The following is a 21,279-nucleotide window of genomic DNA, read 5'->3' as shown; positions in this document are numbered from 1 at the left end:
GCGGTGTCAAGCCCTTTTATGAAACCGACATGGTCATTTCGGACTTTTATTTGAGAGAACGAGCCAACTTCATATCCTTATTTGAAACTTTTCCTATTTTCATTACTATCTTTGTGATGATATCGGGTGTTTTTATTAGATATCGGATATGATATAACAAATAAATCGACATTTCTTATCCTATCTTATCTTCTTTCATCTTATCCCGAATTTTATTCAGGCAATCAAACATAATCTAAGAGTGATGAAAATTATGACGTACATCCTAAACAAAAACAAAAAAACAAGAGCTACCCTTTTCATATGATAGGAAACATAAGTTGTTCGTTTTTCACTCTCGCTGGTTATGAGTCCATAAAATATTGTATTTATATATCCATTTTCTATTTCAGAGTTTCTTGATTCCTGCTAGTTTTCCGCATCTTTCTCACCACTACGGGGAAAGACTTCTTTTTTCCCGGGAAAAAGCGAGGACTTTGCCGGAAAATAAAAATGGAATCTTTTATGGAATCAGTCATTCGGCGGGATAAAAAAATGCGGGGGCTTGTAGACAGATTGCTTTCCGGGTGTCGGCGAAGCTAATTTTCTCTCTCCTCCTCCTCCTCCGACGACGACGAGCTATTCGATACTAAAAAGGAAAAGCTTCGTCTCGCCAAGCAACCGCATTTTCTCGGTAGTTCCTTTATCCTATCCTTTGTTTAAGGTTGTCTGCGGAAGAGAATGGGAGTGTGAAAGAAAGCAGCGAAAGCTGACCTGGTTCTCTCCCGAAACCGAGTCCCGATGCTTGTTTTTCCTTTTTTCTTTTTTGTTCGTTTCCTTTTAAAAAAGGGGATCTTTTGGGTAATCGATTAGTGGGTTCTTCCAGTTCATATCTCCTCATCAATACGCGTTTCTTTTGCGTGTTGATATCTGTTGCTTTCTTTTTTCTCACCATCACCATTGTCTCCTCAACGTGGTGCTGTTGCTTAGTGTCGCCATCGGATCTGCATTTGGGTCTGTGCTTGGTCGTACATGCAGACATTCTCTCGGGTAGTTCACAGTTAAGCCTTGTTCGAGTTTCTTCCATGTCTGGTGGGCGTTAAAACAGCTAACTTGAGCAGATCCTGCATCATTAAATCGAGTCTTTTTTAGTTAAATCGGGTCGATCCAGCCCAAATCTGGTTTGAAGTGCTGCAAGGATTGATTTTCTTGGCTAATGTTTGGTGGTCCGTGTTAGGCTGAGCGCTGAATTTTGTGTTCTTAGTGGGTGTTCTAATAGATCTTCTGGATGTTCTATTGCAGATCAAGTTCAGCAACTTCTTTACTGATCGCAGGAGCAAAACAGAGTCTTGTTCTGGAGTGGAACTTTGCCACAACCTTAATTGGCGAGGAGCTGTGCTATTGAGCTTTCTGGGTCTTGTTGACCTTAGCCTGGTTATTGTATGCTAAGGTTGTTCAGGGTAATGTAATTTAGAGGAAGGGTTAACTAAAATTGCGAGCCTGAGGGAGAGGGGTTGAAGTTATTAGGGAAGTGAACATGGCCTCTGCAGAAGGGAGGCGCCATAGTCACGATCTAGTGCCTCTTGCTGCGCTGATCAGCAGAGAAATGAAGAATGAGAAATTGGAGAAGCCCACTGTGAGGTATGGCTGTGCTTCCCAATCTAAGAAGGGAGAGGATTTCTTTCTGATAAAGACGGACTGTCAGCGGGTCCCCGGAAATCCTTCATCAGCATATTCTGTTTTCGCAGTAAGTGCCCTTTTTTTAGGCCTTTTCTTGTTCTTCTGTTTATGGTACCTCTATAACCTCAGCATCAGAGAGGGCTAAGTGAATTATCTATTCGAGTTCTGCATTTAACTTTGTGGGACTTTTGAGGGATTCAAATTGAAGTCAGTGTCCTGATTGATGTTGGGATTGTTATGTACTTCTCAAGTTTCAGAACTGGTTATTGTTTGTTCAGATTCAACACATAAAGCTAAACCTGGATCTGCTTTGTTATACGCTCTATCACCATTTGTAAAGGAGTGAACCTTTGTTATTTTAGAAGCTTGGAGTTGCATAAGCAGTTCATTGGGATTTGGGACTAAGGACTGCTCTAAAAAAACTTACTGATTCACACACGGCACCAATCAATTGCTTACAGTAAATTCTGCCCAAGTCTTATAGTTACTATCAGAAACATAATCATTTCATTTCCTTGACTACATACTCATCAAACAAAGGAGATTGGTGCACGCATGTCATTGATGAATCATTTAGTTTTCAACCTCTCACCTGCTTCTTCTAATCATTAGGTCTTTGATGGTCATAATGGAAATGCTGCCGCCATTTATTCGAGGGAGCATTTATTAAATCATATTATCAGCGCCATGCCTCGTGGTCTTGGACGTGAGGATTGGCTCCAAGCTCTCCCTAGGGCGTTAGTTGCTGGATTTGTGAAGACAGATAAGGAATTTCAGAGGAGAGGTATGGATATCGTTCTTTGGGTCAACAGTTCACATTGTATAAAGAGAGACTTTGACAAAATAATTTGGAAATGAACCATCCATCCCACCTAATGGTTTATGCAGGAGAAACCTCTGGAACAACAGCTACATTTGTAATTGTCGATGGATGGACTGTGACCGTTGCATGTGTTGGAGATTCTCGTTGCATTTTGGATGCTCAGGGGGGTGCTGTTTCTAATCTAACTGTCGATCATAGACTTGAAGATAATGTGGAGGAGTAAGTGTGTTATAAGGCTTGTGCCTTTTGCTGCTTTTTCCAGATGGCTTATTTGTTATTTATGCTTTATTTGCAGGAGGGAGCGGGTCACTGCAAGTGGAGGTGAAGTTGGCAGACTAAGCATCTTTGGTGGTGCTGAGGTAAGGCGCTTTTGACTCCTGGACTTGTTTCCTCTTGACATTCTCTTCATAGTGATCAGGATGGCCATGATGATGTCAGGTTGGATAAGAATGGTTGTAATAGATGGAGTGGAGATATGTTTCTGGTTAAAAGAAGGGTTGACTGTGATTAGAATTTGAGGAAACATTAAACAGGAGCAGAAGCAGTGAGCAGAGATTTGGCAAGAGAAGGCATGGAGGTGAATGCCGAATCTTAGCAACTAGCGAGTAATAATAGCAAGACTTTAACCCATAAGTTGACTTCAATTTTATTGGCTAAATCCAGCTTTGAGGAGTTGAGCTTTGTCACAAATTTAAAGACCACAATAAAGGACGTGTGATGATGAAACCTAAGCTAACAGATCTGTCTCCTCTGGGGAATTCAATATATGTAATATGGAAGTAATTATAATCTAACTAATGGTGTTTTTGACTTGGGATTTCTTCAAGTTTCACCAACGTAATTGTGCCTTCAGCAGTAAACTCTCACTTGAATCTCTTGTTTATGTATATTGTCCTATATGATCAGAAATCAGTGGAGATTACTTGTTTTTTGGGGTTACTGTACTTTGCTTGCTAAAATGTGTTCTTAACCATTACAGATTGGTCCCCTCCGCTGTTGGCCAGGTGGATTATGCCTTTCAAGGTCAATAGGAGACATGGATGTAGGAGAATTTATAGTTCCAGTACCCCATGTTAAGCAAGTGAAGGTAATTTATACTTTGTGGCCAGGAGATTGAATAGTATGTGTCCATGTGCTGCTTTGCCTGATCTCAGAAAATTTATACTTCACTTTTCCATGGGAACCTAATCAATAAAGCTGATGGATTTCTACCCAAACTACTCCGACCAAAAAAAGAAACAAACTATGCGTTTGCTGTAGCTTATGTATATTGTTTTGAAGTTTGTGATTACAGCGAATGAAGAAGTTAAGCTTTGCATTTATATCCTTCGTGTAGTTTCTGTTGAGCTTATTTGATCTTAGTAGAACACGTAGAATTTCAATAGAGTACGGATAGATGAAAATGGTAATGTCTGCTTATCATGAAATTTAAACCTAATAACCACGTTTTCGTGAACAGTTATCAAATGTAGGTGGGAGACTCATAATTGCTTCAGATGGTATTTGGGACGCCCTTTCCTCCGATATGGCTGCAAAATCTTGTCGTGGTGTGCCTGCAGAACTCGCTGCTAGACAAGTGGTGAAGGTGAGTTGATGACTAATACTTGATTCATTCTTAATTGCCTTGTGGTCGTGTTGAACTTTCTTGAACATCCTTATCATAAAGAGTTGTCAAGTATGGGAATGTATATAAACTGAGTGATGTTTGAATTTTGAAGGAAGCATTGAGGACAAGAGGGCTGAAGGATGACACGACATGCATTGTCGTTGACATAATTCCACCTGATAATTCCATACAGCTTGCACCTCCTCCCAAAAAGCAGAACAAACTGAGAGCACTTTTATTTAGGAGCAAGTCCAAGGGTTCTGGTAGTAAGCTGTCGAAGAAGCTGTCGGCTGTTGGCATAGTTGAAGAACTTTTTGAAGAAGGCTCAGCGATGCTTGCAGAAAGGTTTGCACTTCTTTTAGTAAATCAAAGGTTTGGTACATTAAACGTGATGATTTTCTGTCATTTTTCTTTGAGATGTCCATCTTGTATGGTTTTTCTTTTGAACAATGGTTGCCTGAGCATACATTTTGGATATTCTATGTTATCTAGGAAAAGTAGCAAGTTCACATGAATTACTCCTCAGTCTTTGAATCGCACGATCACAGAATCTAGACTGATGTGAGGCTACGATGTATCATAGAATCTATCAAGTGTACCGTTCAGTATACTTTTGATTATATCTTGGGTTGGTTGTGGAACATACAAACTTCTCTAGGAGCTTTTTCAATGGTTCTCTTTGCATGGCATGGATCTGCATAGTCTGCATCTTTGTCACTTATTTCAGAGAGCAATTTCGAGAACTCTGTCCATCTTCCTTCACAGAAGGCTGCCCCTTTCCATTAGCATACGATTAACACTACCTGCCTGTTTCCATCATGTACATGGACGTGCACCTGCCACATTATCTGAGCGAAAGCTCATTCATGAGATTTATCTCAACGGAGCCTTAATACAGTAGTTTGTCGAATGCGCTCTTTAGTTGAATTGTCTCGAAAGTATCCTTCTTTTCATAATGTCTACTGCATCAAAATCTGTGTACAATAATCCTGTGTACTCATGGCTTGTTCTATGATGATCCACCCACATTGCTTTGGCATTTTGAGCACTTGATTGTCATAACGTGGAAACTGACACATGTTCGCGAGCTGTGATTTGTGGCATCAATTTCTGGACATATTTTCATATGCGCTCTAGTAATCTGATAAAGTCTACTTTTTCTTTTATTTATATATTTGCTCCAACTTTAATGTTATGCAGATTAGGGACTGATGAATCCGTGGGGAAATCCACATCCGGTCTCTTTGTATGCGCGGTGTGCCAAGTCGACCTTGCACCTAGCGAGGGCATCTCTGTTCATGCTGGTTCTATATTCTCGACCAGCACAAAACCCTGGCAAGGGCCTTTCCTTTGCGGCGATTGCCGAAATAAGAAGGACGCGATGGAAGGAAAGCGTCCGAGCGGAGTTAAAGTGGCCTAGATTTTGTAGCTTGCATTATTTTGTTCGTCTATTCTTTTCCCCACTCCATTCTTTTTGTCCTAAATTCACCATTTTTCGTAGTCCGGGCCATTGTTTGAATCTTAAAGTGGTATTGACTCTAATGTATATGTGATGTCACCAAAATAATATCAACCTTAGAGTAGCATTTAATTGAGAGTTCATTTGTGAGTTGCCAGTGCAGTAGCTCCTCTCCCTCTCTCTCTCTCTGCTGTGGTTCTTCCTCAATTCCATTCACTGTCCACTTATTCTTGCTCGTGACTACTGACTAACTAGTCCCTTCTAATACTCTCTTATATTCTCTAGTTGCTTTTTGGTTATTTTCATGCAAAACCCTCACCTGATGCTCCATTTCCTTTTCAGCAATCTTTGGCTTTCTAAGTCACGGCTTAATTTTCCTCAGCTTAAAAGCTGCATTTCCTTTGAAACTTTAGATGGCAATGTTGTACGAACGGAATACTCATGTCATCCGCTGCATTTTGCCATTTATTACTGAAATGTCTAAGGAGGACATCAAAGAACCATAATTAAGGTCACCAACTCACAGATATATTGTTGCTATCAAACCAGAGTTCAGTCTTATGTATATGATGTTGAACCCTCATGTAATCATTTCTCTTATCAAGTTTGTAATCACTACTGTTGGTTACTCCATAGAGGACGGTTCAGCTGGTCAGTGAGAGTCATAGGAAGCATACTTGCTGCTCACGAGTCATGTCAAGTCTTCCATTTGACACTGCTTTACTATCCTGTTCTATGGGACAAAGCCAAGCAATGGGGGAGCTATCTTGAGGAGAGGCTGAAGAGTGTTTGGATGGAACTTTCGAGTGAAAAGGAAGCAAATCGAGGTCACGATGCCATTGTAAGTACAATTAAATCCATGTCTTATCCTTTCCAAGAACACCTGAGACATGTCCGTCCTCGTAAATGTCGTGGGATGTGAACCGCCTCTGGACCAATCGACCCAAGTGATGCTCCTGTTCGAGTTTGCACCCGGGCAAACTTTAGTGACGAGGGTCGGCAAGTAATGTTCGTCCATGTAACAAGGAGGTTTGCAATGGTCCCTGAACACAGGGTAGTACGTGACGTCAGACACTATGTCGACAGCGACCCTACGATGGACTTCGAACCATTGAGAGCCTTTACGCCACTCGGACAACAACACTGTGGGCCACATCCGTTTGTTGTATCGGCCTCTTCCCATGGGCCTAGGGTCGTCGAACGAGCCGAGGAAGCTCTGATTGGAGTTGATGAGATAGCTGTAAACCATGGTGAAGTTGAAAAGAGGAATGCACGTTTCCGAGAGTAACACAAATCTCTCGTTGGAGAAGTCGAGCAGGGCATTAGCCAGGAGGCGCCTCTCGGCGTCCATCATGCTTGCCCGCCCCCATTGAGCTGGCTGCAAAAAAGGTTTCCACAATCAAGTCATGACTTGCATCCTTAGCAGCTTCCTATAACTAACATGCAATGTGGTACTTGGTCACTGTAATTGAAACAACACTGACGCCGACGACAGATGAAGACACATGAACTTTCATCAACTCATTTGTCACGGCCCTGCCACACAGGGAAAGAACAAGATCAGGATAAAGGGAGTAGATGACTTGAACCTTGCTTGGTATCCTGCGCCTGTAAAACACCGATGTCTCCGGCATCTCATCATTGCTGAGGTCCACCGACATGTGCAGGTAGATTGAATAGAGATTCTGGTGTCCCTTGAAGAATCTCTCCCACAGAGGAGCTAGAGGCAGTCTCCCTCTGCTCAAGAACATGAACGCCACCTTCGGCGTCCGATTGTACGGGTACTCTAGGATTCGGGGCACCATGGAGGCTCGCCATGCAAGTTCCTCATCACTCATTGAATGCCATGACGTATCAGGACCCGCCCGACCAATTGCACGTTCAAATGGGATCGGTGAAGAAGCGGCCAATGAAGAGTTAGAAAACGCTGACGTTGGTGCCAATGCAAGAAGTGGACTCAGTTGAGTAGAATAGAATTCATCTGAAATAATGACCCTTTTTATGTGATCATGAATGTACATCCCAAGACCAATTGCAACAAACGCCATAGACAGACAGAAAATTATGGTAGTGGTGACGTGAAAGCTCCTGTCTCTTCCGATGCGCACTGTGAGTTCTTTAACACACACGGTAATCTTAGAACTCTTCATCTCTGTTGTATTAGTACAAGAGATGATGGTACCGGGACAGCTTATAAGGCAAACACTTGGGAATGAGATTATGGATGAGCGCGTTTTTAAGGAGACGTGAGCACATGGTAAGTGCCAGGCATTGTTGGCCTTTGAGTAGGCTTTGAAACAAGAAAGAGGAGCAATTTCTCGTGAATGATTGCAAGTTCAAGCATCCCGGAGCAAACTGTTGTGTGGCATGATTTGAAGTGCGAGGTTCACGTTTCAAGGCAGAAAAGAAACGAGAGACAGGTTGAGTATCAATAGTCTAGGCAACTAGTGGGGCTACTCTCACATTCTCTTACTAATGGGCAGCGTCATCAAGTAGACATAAGCAAGTGCAGAATATTTATAAGAAGTGGAGTAGGCGACTATTGCAATTCTCTGACCCCACCCCCCCCAAAACGAAAAAAAAGAAAAAAATTTACTGCAATTCTTTACATATGGAAAAGTGCATTACTCTAGTTATTTTAGGCATTGGCGACTTTTTCCAGAGGTTCAAACTCCAACCGAAGTTACAGAGTATTGGATTTTCAATGATTTAAGCACTCACTTTGTCCTCGTGCTTGGGACCAATGAAGGAACTGATTCAACTTTCAAATCCATCATATGGTAACCAGACTTGTACATGCACTGAATCTACTTCGGTTCTAACGTGGAAGAAAGATATGTATTGCAGTCTGTATATTAATGCCATGAAAAACTCCAAACCGGTATGATAAATTTACGCCAAACTTTTTTTGTAACCACCAAAAATCCCAAATCGGTACACCTGTGGACTGATTTACTCCAAACTAATTTTTTTACCACAAAAAACTCTAAACTGGTACACTTGTGACAAATTTATCCCAAACTGGTAGACATGTGACAAATTTATCCTCCATTAGTTTCTGTTAAATTTTACCGTTAAATTGCTGAATTAGATGACATGTGGTAGTTGAAAGGTCTATCAATTTATGGTTTTTACTCTTCGTTTGTCACAGGTTTACCAATTTGGATATTAATGCCACAAAAAAACCCTAAACTGGTACACATGTAATAAAGTTACCCCAAACTAGTTTTTTGACCACTAAAATCCCCAAACTGGTACACCTGTGACAAATTTACCCTAAACTAATATAATGAATTGCAGCACATGGATAGATCAAAATTTGGAACACCCGAAATTAAAGATAGGATAGAGACATAAAAAGATCCGCCATACTACCATCCTGCAGTGAGAAAAGGGAATGAATGTAAGTTTCCCATGTGCATCCATGTCTGGAGTACTACAGCAATAAACTAGTTCAGACCCTCCCCTGGCGGATAAACTCAGTGATTTCAATTTCATATGATCACCAATACACGAACTTCATGTTTGAACAACATAACTTTATAACTCTGTTCTGAGTACTAGGATTGCAAGTTCCTCTCCTTAACTATTCGACAATGAGCTTCTTTTGAATAAGTAAATTGAGGCGAAGCCAGCTATCAGGCCAGACACTATAAATGTCGACTTGCTTAGCTTGCGGCACCTCACCAACAACAGATATATAAAGTAGGTCCAGAGCCAACGAATGAAGAATTGCAGCTTACAGCTTCTTTGGAACTTTTGAATTGAAAAGTCCTGCATCAAGGCAATAAGCTGTGATCAGTCTGTCAAAATTTCAAGACTTAGTTACCAGCGCAAGATTAATTTCCACTAAGAAAAAATCTGCTGCAATTGCAGTGAACAACACTTTTGCATTCTCATGTCTAATGATTTACTGAGTCGATCAACTTAAAAATTGCAGGTAAGAACTTTCAGACCTTAATGCAAGGCACAATCTAATTTAGAGCAGGTCGAGGCAGGCCAGAGAGCAGCTCTCCTTATTTGGCCACATTTTTATCCAAGTTGTCAGCAAATGCAACCAAACTGTGACTGAATGTGTCCATTGAAAAGTCCTGCAAACTCTTAACGTTCATTCACTTTTAACTCCAACCAAATTGTTCAGGGACTGTATGCGAAAGAAAAACAGAAGTTAATATAGCATGACTTGTGTCGGCTGCCTGTGCAAGGGGATGAGTCCTAGACCTTGAAGGGATAAGAACCACCATAAAAGCTTTGCATAATTTCCATTTGATTACCAAATCTGGATTCTGGCATCCTATATCAACTCAGTGACCCCATATTATTAAATGAGAGAAAACCCAGTTTTGGTATATTCTTCTCACTAGTTGGTTCATCCTAGTTTCATTTTAGTTTCACTATCTAATGAGATCGACTTCAACATCGCATATCACTTGATAACCAGTATACAGAAAAGATAGCTTCTTGGAGGCTGATATTGATCAAATCAACCTAGAAAGAGTCGCAATAATTTATCACAAATGGAATAGCTTTCCTCCCTTGCTAGAGGCTAGCCATTGCTTGAACACAATCTTCCCAGAAAAAATCTAAAAAGGCAATTTGACCAAACTTCAATTTCAAGGCTTAACTTACTACGAGAGTGACACTATTGTTATGCATCTTCTGTAATAACTGGAGTTACATTGAGAAACATCTTTGATAGCAAAACGTGATATCATATACACTTCACAGTTAGAAGCTCCAGGAGAACGCCATCAGAATTGACATGAAAAGCACCCTAGAATGAAGGACTTACTATGTATATCATATAATTCCTAGTATTTCCATATAATTCCTAATTCTTGAGGAGCTATTAAGCAACACATGATTTCCAAAGCTGTGACAGGAAATGCTATAACAGTAACCTTGCAAAGAATACGAGGCTTGCTTTTGTTCACATCCAGGACAACCAATGACTGTACGTGAGAATGCTTGAGAAGAAACAATATTCGAGGTGTAAAATGGAAAATCCTTTATGCTTATTTTATTAAGAGAAAAAGGTCAGTAGGGTCATTTCAATTAATTCCATTCAGTTCTAGAATTTCCAGTGGAAGTAAGAAATATCTCTATTATTTAACCTGTATGATCTAAATATAAGGAATACTCCTCCCCAAAACATTAATTATTTTTAACTTTCTGCACAAAAATTAGTAGGCACACAGGCAGAGAAAGACATTAATCGACAGTGCCCGATTAACCAACCTACACAAGTATGTAGCATTCAATTGTAAATGCAGGTTGAATGTTGAATTTTAGGACAAACCTTTGGCAACTTTTCTTGTTGGGACAAATGATCCACGTGAACCCTCACATTATGCGAAGCAATAAGCCAAAAACTGCGATCAACCCCAGAATAGACATTTGCAATAATGTCAAATAATGTATGCGCTCCACCTTCTATAGCTTTCAATATGGATTCCTCTCTCTTCCTACGATTCCTGAATATAGAAGTGACAGTGAGAACTGGCTACCCATCCCAGTTAAATTTCAATGTAGCTTTGTAACCTAAAAAGATCAGGGTTAGGGAAAGTAAAGCAAATGCACATCTGAGACCACATGTCACCATTCATACAAGCTGTGAGAAGCCAAAATTAACGTCTATGTTTGTACTTTGCATTAGCTGAAAAACCAAGTATTTGTCCTTGAACAGTTGAAGATGTTTACCCTGCCAAAGCCATCAAATCATCCCACGCAATCTCTGACAGCGATCCAAAAACCACCAAATTTTTTTCTTGGAAAATAATAAAAAGAAACCTCCAGGTAACAAATAAAGTTGCAAAGGTGGACTTGTAATTTCGGATGTAGGTTTTAGCATGATAAGATAGAAGTCTAGGGAGCAAAGCTGATTGCATACTTCAGATATCCACAAAGCATGTGCTTTGGCCACAGGTTGACTCTCCCGTGCATGGGGATGAGTGCATGTGGAGAAAGCTCCATGAATTTGTATGTTGATTGGAAGTAATCCTGTGCAAGCAAAAGAGTCATCAAGAATCGTTTCCAAAGCATAGGAGCACTGTCATTTGTTAAAGTTCCCAAATTAATGCACATTTGTTCATTCACATTTAACACTAGAATCTTTTGGCAGCATTAGATAAGAGAAGTGCCATGTTCTTAATGGGTAAAATACAGTTCTGTCCCGGTTAATATCGAATAAAAGCCCCACATTTGACAAAATAAAGAAAAAAGTTTTTAACTGATAAGAATTGAGAAGAACCATCAATTGACATCAAGATAACAATTGTAAGAGTCTAAATGAACTTTTGAAGTTTGAGTCCATCAATGTATAATCACGTTCAAGTTTGAACAAAGACACCACAACAAAGCAGATAAACAGTTAAATCCATGGAATTCCCAGTACTCAACTCATCACTGGAGCTTAATCTAGAAAGTAAAATGCCTGGAAAAGCTCAGATCAAAATGAGATACATATAACTATGAAGAGCTCACTGAACAATGCAGTATAGGGTACAGGTGCCACTTGTGGCGTGGCACTGTTAAGGAATTATTTTGTTTCTAACTATAAGTGCTTAGAAGTTTATTTATGTGCAAAACCGTACAATGCCTATTACAAAAAGATAAGGGGACTACAGTATACCCCGATTATTCAGTCAAAATTTCTTTCATTTCTAATCCTTCAAAAATCAGGTTGCACTACACATAGCTTTCAATTTATTGTCTCATGAAAGTATTATACGCATTGAGATTGTCTGCCCCTTTGTCAAGAAGAAACTGAATTATGGTGAATTTGCAACAGCCTTTGTAAAATCACTTGATCAACTTATTAATTTGTTTACAAAATCTCTTAGAGGTCCTCGTTTGAGTTACATTTGTAACAAGTCAGGGACATGTAATAATATGTTCCAAATTGAGGCGGAGTTTGAGGAACAATTGTTCAGTGGTTCCAATGGTATACTAGTAAATAGTCATACAGTGTCTATTGTAAATTCATTAGGTGTACAAAGAAAATCCCAACCATTAAATCTCAATTTCTCTCTCTCGTTCATTTTCCTCGACTTTCAGAGGTCCAGTATTTATACGTCATCACATATATGAATACGTATACTTAACTTAGTTTGATTTTGTTTGAATCTTGCCTATATAGCCAAGTATTCTTAATTCCTTAAATTTATACGTACATACATACATACATTATATGGAATGATCTCATAAGCATGAGTGAACACCATTCATAGATAATCTGAATTAGGAAGAAACTAGGAAACCCTAAGTCAATGAGAGTGGGAAGTTATCATGAAAGTTATCAAGGGGGAGACGATTCTTTTCTCAGACAAAGAAATGTGCAGATGAACATCTGAGACAAAAGAAGGGGAATGACTGACTGAGTGTGCCCGAGCCAGAAAACGGCAAATGAAAATGACCTTTTTATGAAAAAGAGTCAAATACTGAGTGCGGGAAGTAATCATCAAAGGGTATCAAGGGGGAGACAATTTGTCTTTAAAGCAATTTGGCAAGTAAGGGTTCCGACTAGAGTTTCTTTTTTAATGGGGAAGCAACTTGGTGATGAATCCTTACTTTAGATAACCTACAACTAAAAGGCCAAGTACTTGTACTAGGTGTCTCCTCTGCAAAAAAGAGGCAGATTTAGCAGATCTTCCATCCTTGTTCTTGGAGAAAAATGGTTCGGACAGTTTTCCAATGGTTCGGACAGTTTTCCTATGGTTTTACCTTGGGTTATTGGAGGTACCTCAAGCAAGAACTTTGGGCTTGGTAGGGCATTTGTTACCACCGCAGCAAGAACAGGAGGATTACGTCAATTCCTCTCTCCGTTTTTGGGTTGATTAAGAAGGAGCGGAACAAGAGAGCTTTTGAACGAGAGGAATCTTTCATTTCTATTGTTATTGAAAACTGGCTTGAAGTTATAAACTTTTGGTATACTGAAAACTTGCCTATGAATGTAATTGCCTTGGTTGATATAGTCGATGATTTATCCTGTATTTGAGCTCCCTTTTAATTTTGAGAGCTGTTTCTATATGGCTTTAGTTTTTTGGGCTCTTTTTGTATACGGGTTCACACCTTTAAGTGCTCTATAGTTGAACTTTTCCTTTCTCAAAAATGTGCACATGAACATCTGAGACAGAAAATTGGGATTGACTGACTGAGTGTACCCAAGCCAGAAAATGTGAAATGAAAATTTTCCTCTTTCTGGCAAACTTAATATTGGTTGAGTCAAATTTTCATTTTTACTTCCTTCACATAATAACACTTCACACTTATGATGCTTGGATAGAGCACGCTTATTCTCCCAAGAGTTGAAATTGGATTCTCTCATAGGATTTCCAATTGTGATCATTGGTAAAGATTATAGAGAAACTGGTGCAATCAATACATGCTAAAATAACAAAGTAAAGCATGATGAGAATTTGTCATTGACTTACAATTATATTTCCACCAGAATCAACATCCAGTATCGAACTTCCTTGGCTGAAGAGATCATTTGATACATCAAGGCCCCCACTCAGGGGTGACAAACCAAAGATTAGGGGTAAGCAGTTCATGAATAAAATGACGAGAGAGAAATAGGACAATTTATCTGCATTTGACACGTCAATTGAAATCATCTCTGCTGCTATTTTCTCCCTTATCTTCATATAATTGATATATCGATTCCCATGCCCAGATTGTGGATCATTTTTGCAAATGATTCGAACTCAAGGGTACATGCTCATACCTCATAGAGCCAGAATAAAAAAAAACATGAGATAGAAAAGCTACACTTTACCTATCTGTTGTTTTACCAGATAAACTCCAAAACATTAGACTATTCTAAAGTAGCCACGCTTTATATCTCCATGACCTTTACAATTTCCATCCAAGGTAAAAAATACCAATATATACAAGTACAGTCCCTGATCAACCTACTTTTGCATAACTTCGCTACTCAAGTGATGACACCATGTCATTCTCTGTCAGATTGCACAAAATTACTTACTTCATCGTATATATAAAACAGAGTACTCCATATAGACCATTTATAATTCGAGTAGGCTCTCCATGAAAGCTGACTGCCACAAATACGAATATTCCCCCGAATTTAGGACCTCAAATTCTATAAGCTTACATCCTTATCCAATTTTAAAATGACCTGTCGATAAGCTAGAGTCTCCCAAGAAACTTACCCCAAACAATGATCACCTACTATAAGTGAGTGAGTACTGCTGTGCAATAGTGCCATATGTCCATCTGTATGCCCCTGAGTCAAAATAATCCTCCATAAACAAAAAATAAAAAACAAATAGATGGACATACTATTTCTTAAACCTCCTACCACTAGTTAGACAGGTAAAAACAGAGAGAAATTAATCAACTGTGTTGATATGCCAAAACAAATTTTGTTCAAAGCATCTGACCTGGCAGCTTTGTTTGTCTACTAAACATCTACAGTGAAACAAACTACAATAGATAGTACTTTTGGGTATGATCTCTAGACGGATTGAAGCACAAGTAGATATGTGGTGACATGTATCGTGCAGAAACGAACAAGACTTCATTATTTACTTTCACCAACCAAAATCATAACAAAACAAATAAAGGAGCAGACTAATAAAGAACAAAAGGGTAAATTCTTATATGTACATTTCACTACTAATAGTCTTCTGCTGTAATTTATGTGCATGCAGTATTTTAAGCCCAGAGTCTCAGCTGAGGGTTTAAGATCCAAATACATTTCAGCAAAATCCGAAAAAGTATAGTACATTGCTGATGCCAAAAAAACTCAATCTTTCAAGGCAATCACTACTAGTGACCTGAGAAGAAAAAAGTAAGCCAACACCTGCACACTATGTACATAGTTTTCTGGTCCAGTCCATCTCCCCAATCATACCATGACCGGAGCAAAACATATTGAATTAAACATGGTTGCACCTAAACTGCTATCCATGGTAACTACCTTGAGAAGCAGCTGAACAAGTAGCTTACCAAGTTATATGACATAGTTTGAGGAAACTGGAAGTTTCAAACCAAATGGAGGTTCCAACCATATTCAGAGCTATCCAACCCAAACTTGTGCACATTTTTAGACTTGGTGGACATAACTATAACAGAAGTTCTCGGCAATCTTAAAACTCGAGGAGCTTCTAGGGTCCCGTATGAGGAAAACGGGACCCCATCCCATATGCAAAAATGACTGGCTAGAGTTGATTTATGAACCCGAAAGATAATTTATGACATCTGAGAAACTTTTTGCGTTAACATTTACGCTGCTAAATCTTATCTTACAAACACAAAATATAACTTACATATATCATTAGATCTAGAAGTAATTTACTACCTTAGTAAACATACGACTATGTGAAGACCTAAAAATCAAAATGAACACAAATACAAGCAAATAAGATGATTTGAAATCTCTAGACCTTGCAACATCCATCATTTCACCTCGTACCTAGAGGACGTTGTCACTAGTAATTATCCAATAAATATCACAATTTCCCTCAAATATTAGTAATTGGTAGATCATTGTGGTTACTAATTCAACTACCCTTTATATGTCGGAACTCAACAATAGAATCACTTAGTGATTATCCTACCATATTGTAACTTTCCTCAATCGGTCATAATTTATAGTTCCCGTTCTTAATAATCATACCTCCAATGATTGTAATTGGCCTAAAAATCCTTGTAATCTCGCTTGGACATGTAGGCAATGCTTTACCTTTTCACATAGTAATTTAGCTATAGATTTCATATCGTATAACTTAGTAATTAATCAATAGCATAATAATGTATCCCAAATTGTTGTAGGAGACCGAACTTTTAGTAATAGGCCTAAATAATCGTAAATTACCCATAAGTCTATGTAAATGATGGTCAGTAATTTACCTTTAGAGATAGTAAATTAAGTTCTCGTAAGCTTGAAAGTCTTTAATGATTGTAAGTTCTCTTGGGAAATAGTAAGCAACCTAAAATTATTGTAACTTTCTCTTTCCCTATTCTTAGTAAACTCACCGAAATGATCGTGACATTTCTTTCAAGTTTGAAGATCAATGCAGCCTATCTGTAAGTAATGTCATTGATTGTCGCAAGTTTCCTTCATTAACTGTACAGTTTATAATTTTACTTCAGTAAAATTCCATAAATATCAGTAACTTACCGCTTTAATAGCGAACCATTACATTTGTTGAAATTGATCCGATGAACAAGATTTGTTGGCTTTACATCCAATTGCCCATATTCTATATGGTACCAGTCCAACAAAACAGCCACTGGACCATAGATTTTTCCTAAAACTTGACCATGAAGAAATCTGAAGAAAAGCTCAGCTCTAGCATTCCATTTGGCATATTTAGAGAAGACTGAGAAGTCATGAGTACTTCACCAAATTAGTAAATGAGAATGGGAATTCTTAACGCATCTTGCATACAATAAAAGTCTCTTTTGTCTCGTTGGCAATGACCTTTTGAACTTAATTTCAATTTATGATCCATAAACCATACTAAGAAAAGTTGTTCATATAAAGGAAAGTTACCGGTGCAAAAATTATAGTTAACCTCTCACCCCCAATCCAAATGTCTTCTGCTCCCGAAACCGGAGTAGAACCAAGAGACCAAACATCTGCCCAAAAAGTAAATCAGCTATGCTTTCAACACCCAGGTGCACTTGCATGATTGCATATACATTTATGTGCATATAAATGAATTTATGGGTTTGCTTATATGTAGTCTCATATCTGTCCTCAGATATGATGCGTGTAATTACTGATATGAGGTGGAATAATTACAGAGGACAGACAAATTCAGAAAAGCATCAATCGGGGAAAAAGTAGGCATTATCATCACCTTTCTGAATGCGAGAGATGGTATTTTTATGAGCTAATAAGGTGGCATCACTGTTGCATCTCTGAATGACTGAGAGACCTGAAAAAAATTTAGTGCAAAATATCATAAGCCATGCAGTGCCATAGCAATCAATTCATTAATGATTAAAAACTTTTGTTACAGTGGATGTATGATGGAGAATTCTTTTATAAAATTAATAACTCTTTTAGACCCAAATAAATATTTGGGTCTAAAAATAGTAGAACATGTTACAAAGATGCTTTCTAGAATTGTATCAACCAAGTTAAGACTATAAACACACTCCAACACCTTCCTTTAAGTGTCTCCTTAAGATCAAAATGAAAGCTTTTATAGCAATTGTTTTACCAGAGTATGTCGGCAAAAAGTATCATCCAAGTAGTAATAGATCCAATACCAGTTTATGTCATTTCTCAAACTATAAATAAATACTTAATATCACCTCATATTTATGACAAGGATCATTATTCAAAGCTATTAATCCCAACTTGAGAATTTTTTGACACAAAAGTTAATAATATTGATCCTCAGGTTTTGGAGTTAGAAAAAATTTCCAAAAAGTTTTTTTTCTTTTGGGGGGGATGTTTCTAAATCTGTCCATGGTGTTCACATCTGTATTTGGAGAATGCAAGAAGGCACATCCGTGCCATAAAGCACAAGGCTGCATGCGACATTATGCGATTTTGTTGATGTGTGCATCCACACATGAGAGAGAGAGAGAGAGAGAGAGAGAGAGAGAGAGTACATTTTCTGCTATAACCAGAATTGTAAGACTCTAAAGTCAATAGCAGCTCATGCATTGACCAACTGACCAGTCCATCTCATGCTCCCCAACTGTAGTTCTATATTCATCCTTATGAACTATCAAATGACATAAGAGAAGTTGAGGCAGTGGTCCTAATATTTTAAACATGAACCTCCACTCAAAATTTAGGGTCACAAGGAAATGGATGCGCCGTTAGACCAGGAAATTAAGGAGCATGAGGCTCTCAGGGAAAATCAACATTCTCCAAACCAAGATTTCTTCACCAATACAGATGACTATTCTTCAGGTGAAATTCTCCCTGTGGAGAGTTATCTCAGTCAACACACGTGTGGGCCCCTTGTGGAACCCAAGATAAGACCATTGGATGCATGGAGGACTGAGTCTAGGCAAGAGAAGGCCTTTCTATAGATTAGGAGTTCTTTCCCTTCCAATTCGCAATCCAAGTTGCAAATGTTCATTTTAGTGGGAATAAAAAATGACAAGACCAACGATTCTCTATACATAAATGTCGGTACAGTTTTGACTGACTGAATTTTAGTCTTAGAGACCCTTCGGAAATGAAGTAGCTTTCAGTACTGTATTGAAGCTTTGGGTGAGAACTCACCTTCAATGTGATCATGGTGATGATGGGTGACAAACACAATCAACTTTCTTGGCAAGGCAGCAACAATTTTCTCAAGCTAGTAAATAGGAGAATAGAAATCAACAAACTTGCAAAAAAATTTGTAAACAAAAACAAAGGGAGATGCAAATCTAGATTGGCTACATGGACAGTTATTGACTTGCAACATTTAATAACATGTAATCTGTCAACAAGTAAAAATACCTAAAATTTGGAATGTGTACTCATAGAATTGTTGGACGAGAACGACTTTTTGACCCACTTTCTTTTTCCTTTTTTTGATGGAAATTTCTTTGCTTTATTAAGCTTCCCATGCACTATCATGTCATTCACACATATTTTAGACTGAGGGAGCTATAACATCCTTGTTTCATGAATATGTGCAACTGCCGAATGCCACTTAGTTCAATGGAAAATCTACTGGACTGAAACTATGCCAATTACGCATCCTGGCATGAATATAGACAGCTAAGTTCAGAATGGGAAGATAATGAGTCTAGCCAAGATTTTATGCTATGATGATTGACTGAATGAACAAGTAAAATGAGAAATGAATGACATGGGAGAGGGTTTTACAACCATTCAAGACGAAGATGAAAGAAACTCCTTTATAATTGGTTTAGGCAAGTGAAAATTTTGACTCAAAGTGCGAAGACATGCCTTCAGAGAAGAGGGTCGTCATAAGAGTGAGTTAACAATGTGTAGGAACTCTAAAGAATGACCAAATCTGTTAAGATCACTTGGAGCTCATGGACTGACCCAACATTTAGGAATTAGGGGCTTCTATTCATCGTGTCTATAAAATTTAGAGGCTTAGGATGCACTTGATGGATCAAAGTGTCTAACTTATGCATGCATTAAACAAACCGAACTCACATCTTACCTCTTCATGGTGTTGGGATCGGCATCCTGGATCAACTATGAGCGCATCTCCTGACATAATAAAACTACCTTCCCCACATTCATCTGAACCACTCGCAGGTGCAAACACCACTAAATTGGTGGTGCGAAAAGGCTTTGCTGTCCTACTTCCCATAGGAACAATTACAACACCTGGAGGATACTCCTGGAGTAAGAAGACGCGATTGGAGATTCAGTTTCTTTTTGTTAAAGTTTTCAGAGATTTGGCTCAAGTATCTCATGTCACCCACCAATGTGGAATTCTATTATAAGGACAGGCATGAAAGCCAGCCAAAAAAGTGCTTCGTGAAGTCTAGCTATTGGCATGTGCCCAACAAAAAAAGTCTTGCTATTAATGGAATGGTTTGAAGTATTCCGCTCATTATCACATTCATTAAACAGAGAAGTTGACTGAAGGAAGAACAAACCTGATAAATTAAGGTTGACGGGACCTTAAATTTGGACTGGGGCATAGAGTCATTAATTAGACCGAGAACCGTTAAAGGTCCAACACGGTCACTACTTGGTTTCACGTCCACAAGCCAGCCTAGGCAACTTCCAACGGACATCCATTTACATGACTCTGCAAATGTAATCCTAACGCGTTATTCACATCCAATGGGACAAAACAATAGCAATGAAATCCACGTGCTTATGCTCATCCTTGCAACTTTCAAATGGTCAGAATTACGAAAAGATGCAATGCGACCTCATCACTAGCACACAGTACATAAATATTCCTGTCATTTACAGACAACACCCATGCATACACACCTCAAAATGCTCCAGAAGTTGCAGAAAAAACGCAAAGTAAGTGGTACCAAAACCTGGTAAATTACAGTCCCCGGAGATCAATTTGCCCTCAATGAAGACCGTATTAACAGGTAATCCCGGTCCGAACTCTGCTTCTTCGACATACTTGAAGAACCTCCACTCACCCACATCAGAAACCTCCAGCCCAACAAACCCCAGACCCTATCCGACCACAAAGCGCAGCAATTCAGCTCCACATTACCAAAATAACAATAATAATTCCAGCCCGAGTGTTACCAGTTCGCCAAGTACCTCCACGATGGCAGAATCCACATCGAATCGTCCCAAATCGACCTTCTCAGAGCACGCAGCCGCGTCTCCGATGCGAGCATGGAGCTCGCCCGGCCGTCCCGCGAGGGGGCGCAGCGGAGCAGAGGGCAAGTCCCAGAGATCGGAATCGACGTAGGCATCGTACTCCTCGTCGCCGAACTTCGGAGGCCGGCGCTGCTTCGCGAGGAGGAATTGGGGGCCGGCGGTCGAGCTCCGGAGGACCACCGCGAGGGTGTGGGTGGCCATTCGAGGAGGAGGAGGAGGAGGAGAGAGTGAGTGAGAGCGAATTTGGGAAGCAGCAGCAGCGGTTGGATTGGCTATATAGTGACGCGTCCACTGTTTCGACAGGCGAAGAATTGAATGTATTAAATGTAAGTTCGGTTGTACCTAACCCAACCCCAACCCCCGCCAAAAATTGTCCTTTTGACTCGTCTCTTTCCTCCGCCTTCCCAACGGCGCAGAGCGTCGGCGGCGAAGATTTTTTTCTCTTTCTTTCCTTTTTTTTTTTAATA

At 39.3% G+C, this 21,279-nt stretch overlaps 3 protein-coding genes across 7 annotated transcripts; 1 reads left to right on the top strand and 2 right to left on the bottom strand.

Annotated features, from left to right (window-relative positions):
- Positions 1-518: 518 nt before the first annotated feature.
- Positions 519-5,697, top strand: LOC115725900 (probable protein phosphatase 2C 15). 2 transcript variants are annotated; one of them, XM_030655564.2, is made up of 9 exons: positions 519-673; positions 1,282-1,726; positions 2,272-2,443; positions 2,548-2,701; positions 2,778-2,841; positions 3,462-3,569; positions 3,942-4,067; positions 4,201-4,433; positions 5,289-5,697. In XM_030655564.2, exons 2-9 carry the CDS (start codon positions 1,517-1,519, stop codon positions 5,506-5,508), a joined length of 1,287 nt encoding a protein of 428 aa, XP_030511424.1. In that variant the 5' UTR covers positions 519-673; positions 1,282-1,516; the 3' UTR covers positions 5,509-5,697. The 2 variants fall into 2 exon arrangements, with proteins under 2 accessions (XP_030511424.1, XP_030511432.1); XM_030655572.2 differs by lacking the exon at positions 519-673 and adding an exon at positions 716-1,029.
- LOC115727322 (glycosyltransferase BC10) lies at positions 5,535-8,083 on the bottom strand. The gene is made up of 2 exons (XM_030657513.2): positions 7,137-8,083; positions 5,535-6,925 (listed from the first exon to the last, which is right to left on the bottom strand). Exons 1-2 carry the CDS (start codon positions 7,695-7,697, stop codon positions 6,281-6,283), a joined length of 1,206 nt encoding a protein of 401 aa, XP_030513373.2. The 5' UTR covers positions 7,698-8,083; the 3' UTR covers positions 5,535-6,280.
- Positions 8,084-9,014: 931 nt separating this feature from the next.
- On the bottom strand, positions 9,015-21,083 carry LOC115728478. 4 transcript variants are annotated; one of them, XM_048281579.1, is made up of 13 exons: positions 20,735-21,082; positions 20,512-20,659; positions 20,113-20,267; positions 19,668-19,850; positions 18,767-18,842; positions 17,379-17,456; positions 17,069-17,154; positions 14,721-14,794; positions 13,980-14,025; positions 11,438-11,547; positions 10,847-11,021; positions 9,496-9,638; positions 9,204-9,321 (listed from the first exon to the last, which is right to left on the bottom strand). In XM_048281579.1, exons 1-12 carry the CDS (start codon positions 21,011-21,013, stop codon positions 9,564-9,566), a joined length of 1,485 nt encoding a protein of 494 aa, XP_048137536.1. In that variant the 5' UTR covers positions 21,014-21,082; the 3' UTR covers positions 9,204-9,321; positions 9,496-9,563. The 4 variants fall into 4 exon arrangements, with proteins under 4 accessions (XP_048137535.1, XP_030514658.1, XP_048137536.1 ...); XM_048281580.1 differs by having other exon boundaries at positions 9,210-9,332; positions 9,508-9,638; XM_048281578.1 differs by lacking the exon at positions 9,496-9,638 and having other exon boundaries at positions 9,015-9,321; positions 20,735-21,083.
- Between the last annotated feature and the right edge of the window lie 196 nt (positions 21,084-21,279).

Source organism: Rhodamnia argentea, chromosome 6, assembly GCF_020921035.1.
Source record: "Rhodamnia argentea isolate NSW1041297 chromosome 6, ASM2092103v1, whole genome shotgun sequence".
Taxonomy (NCBI): domain Eukaryota; kingdom Viridiplantae; phylum Streptophyta; class Magnoliopsida; order Myrtales; family Myrtaceae; genus Rhodamnia; species Rhodamnia argentea.
Note: the sequence above shows the minus strand (reverse complement) of the source record. Positions and strands in the feature narration are given on the sequence as shown.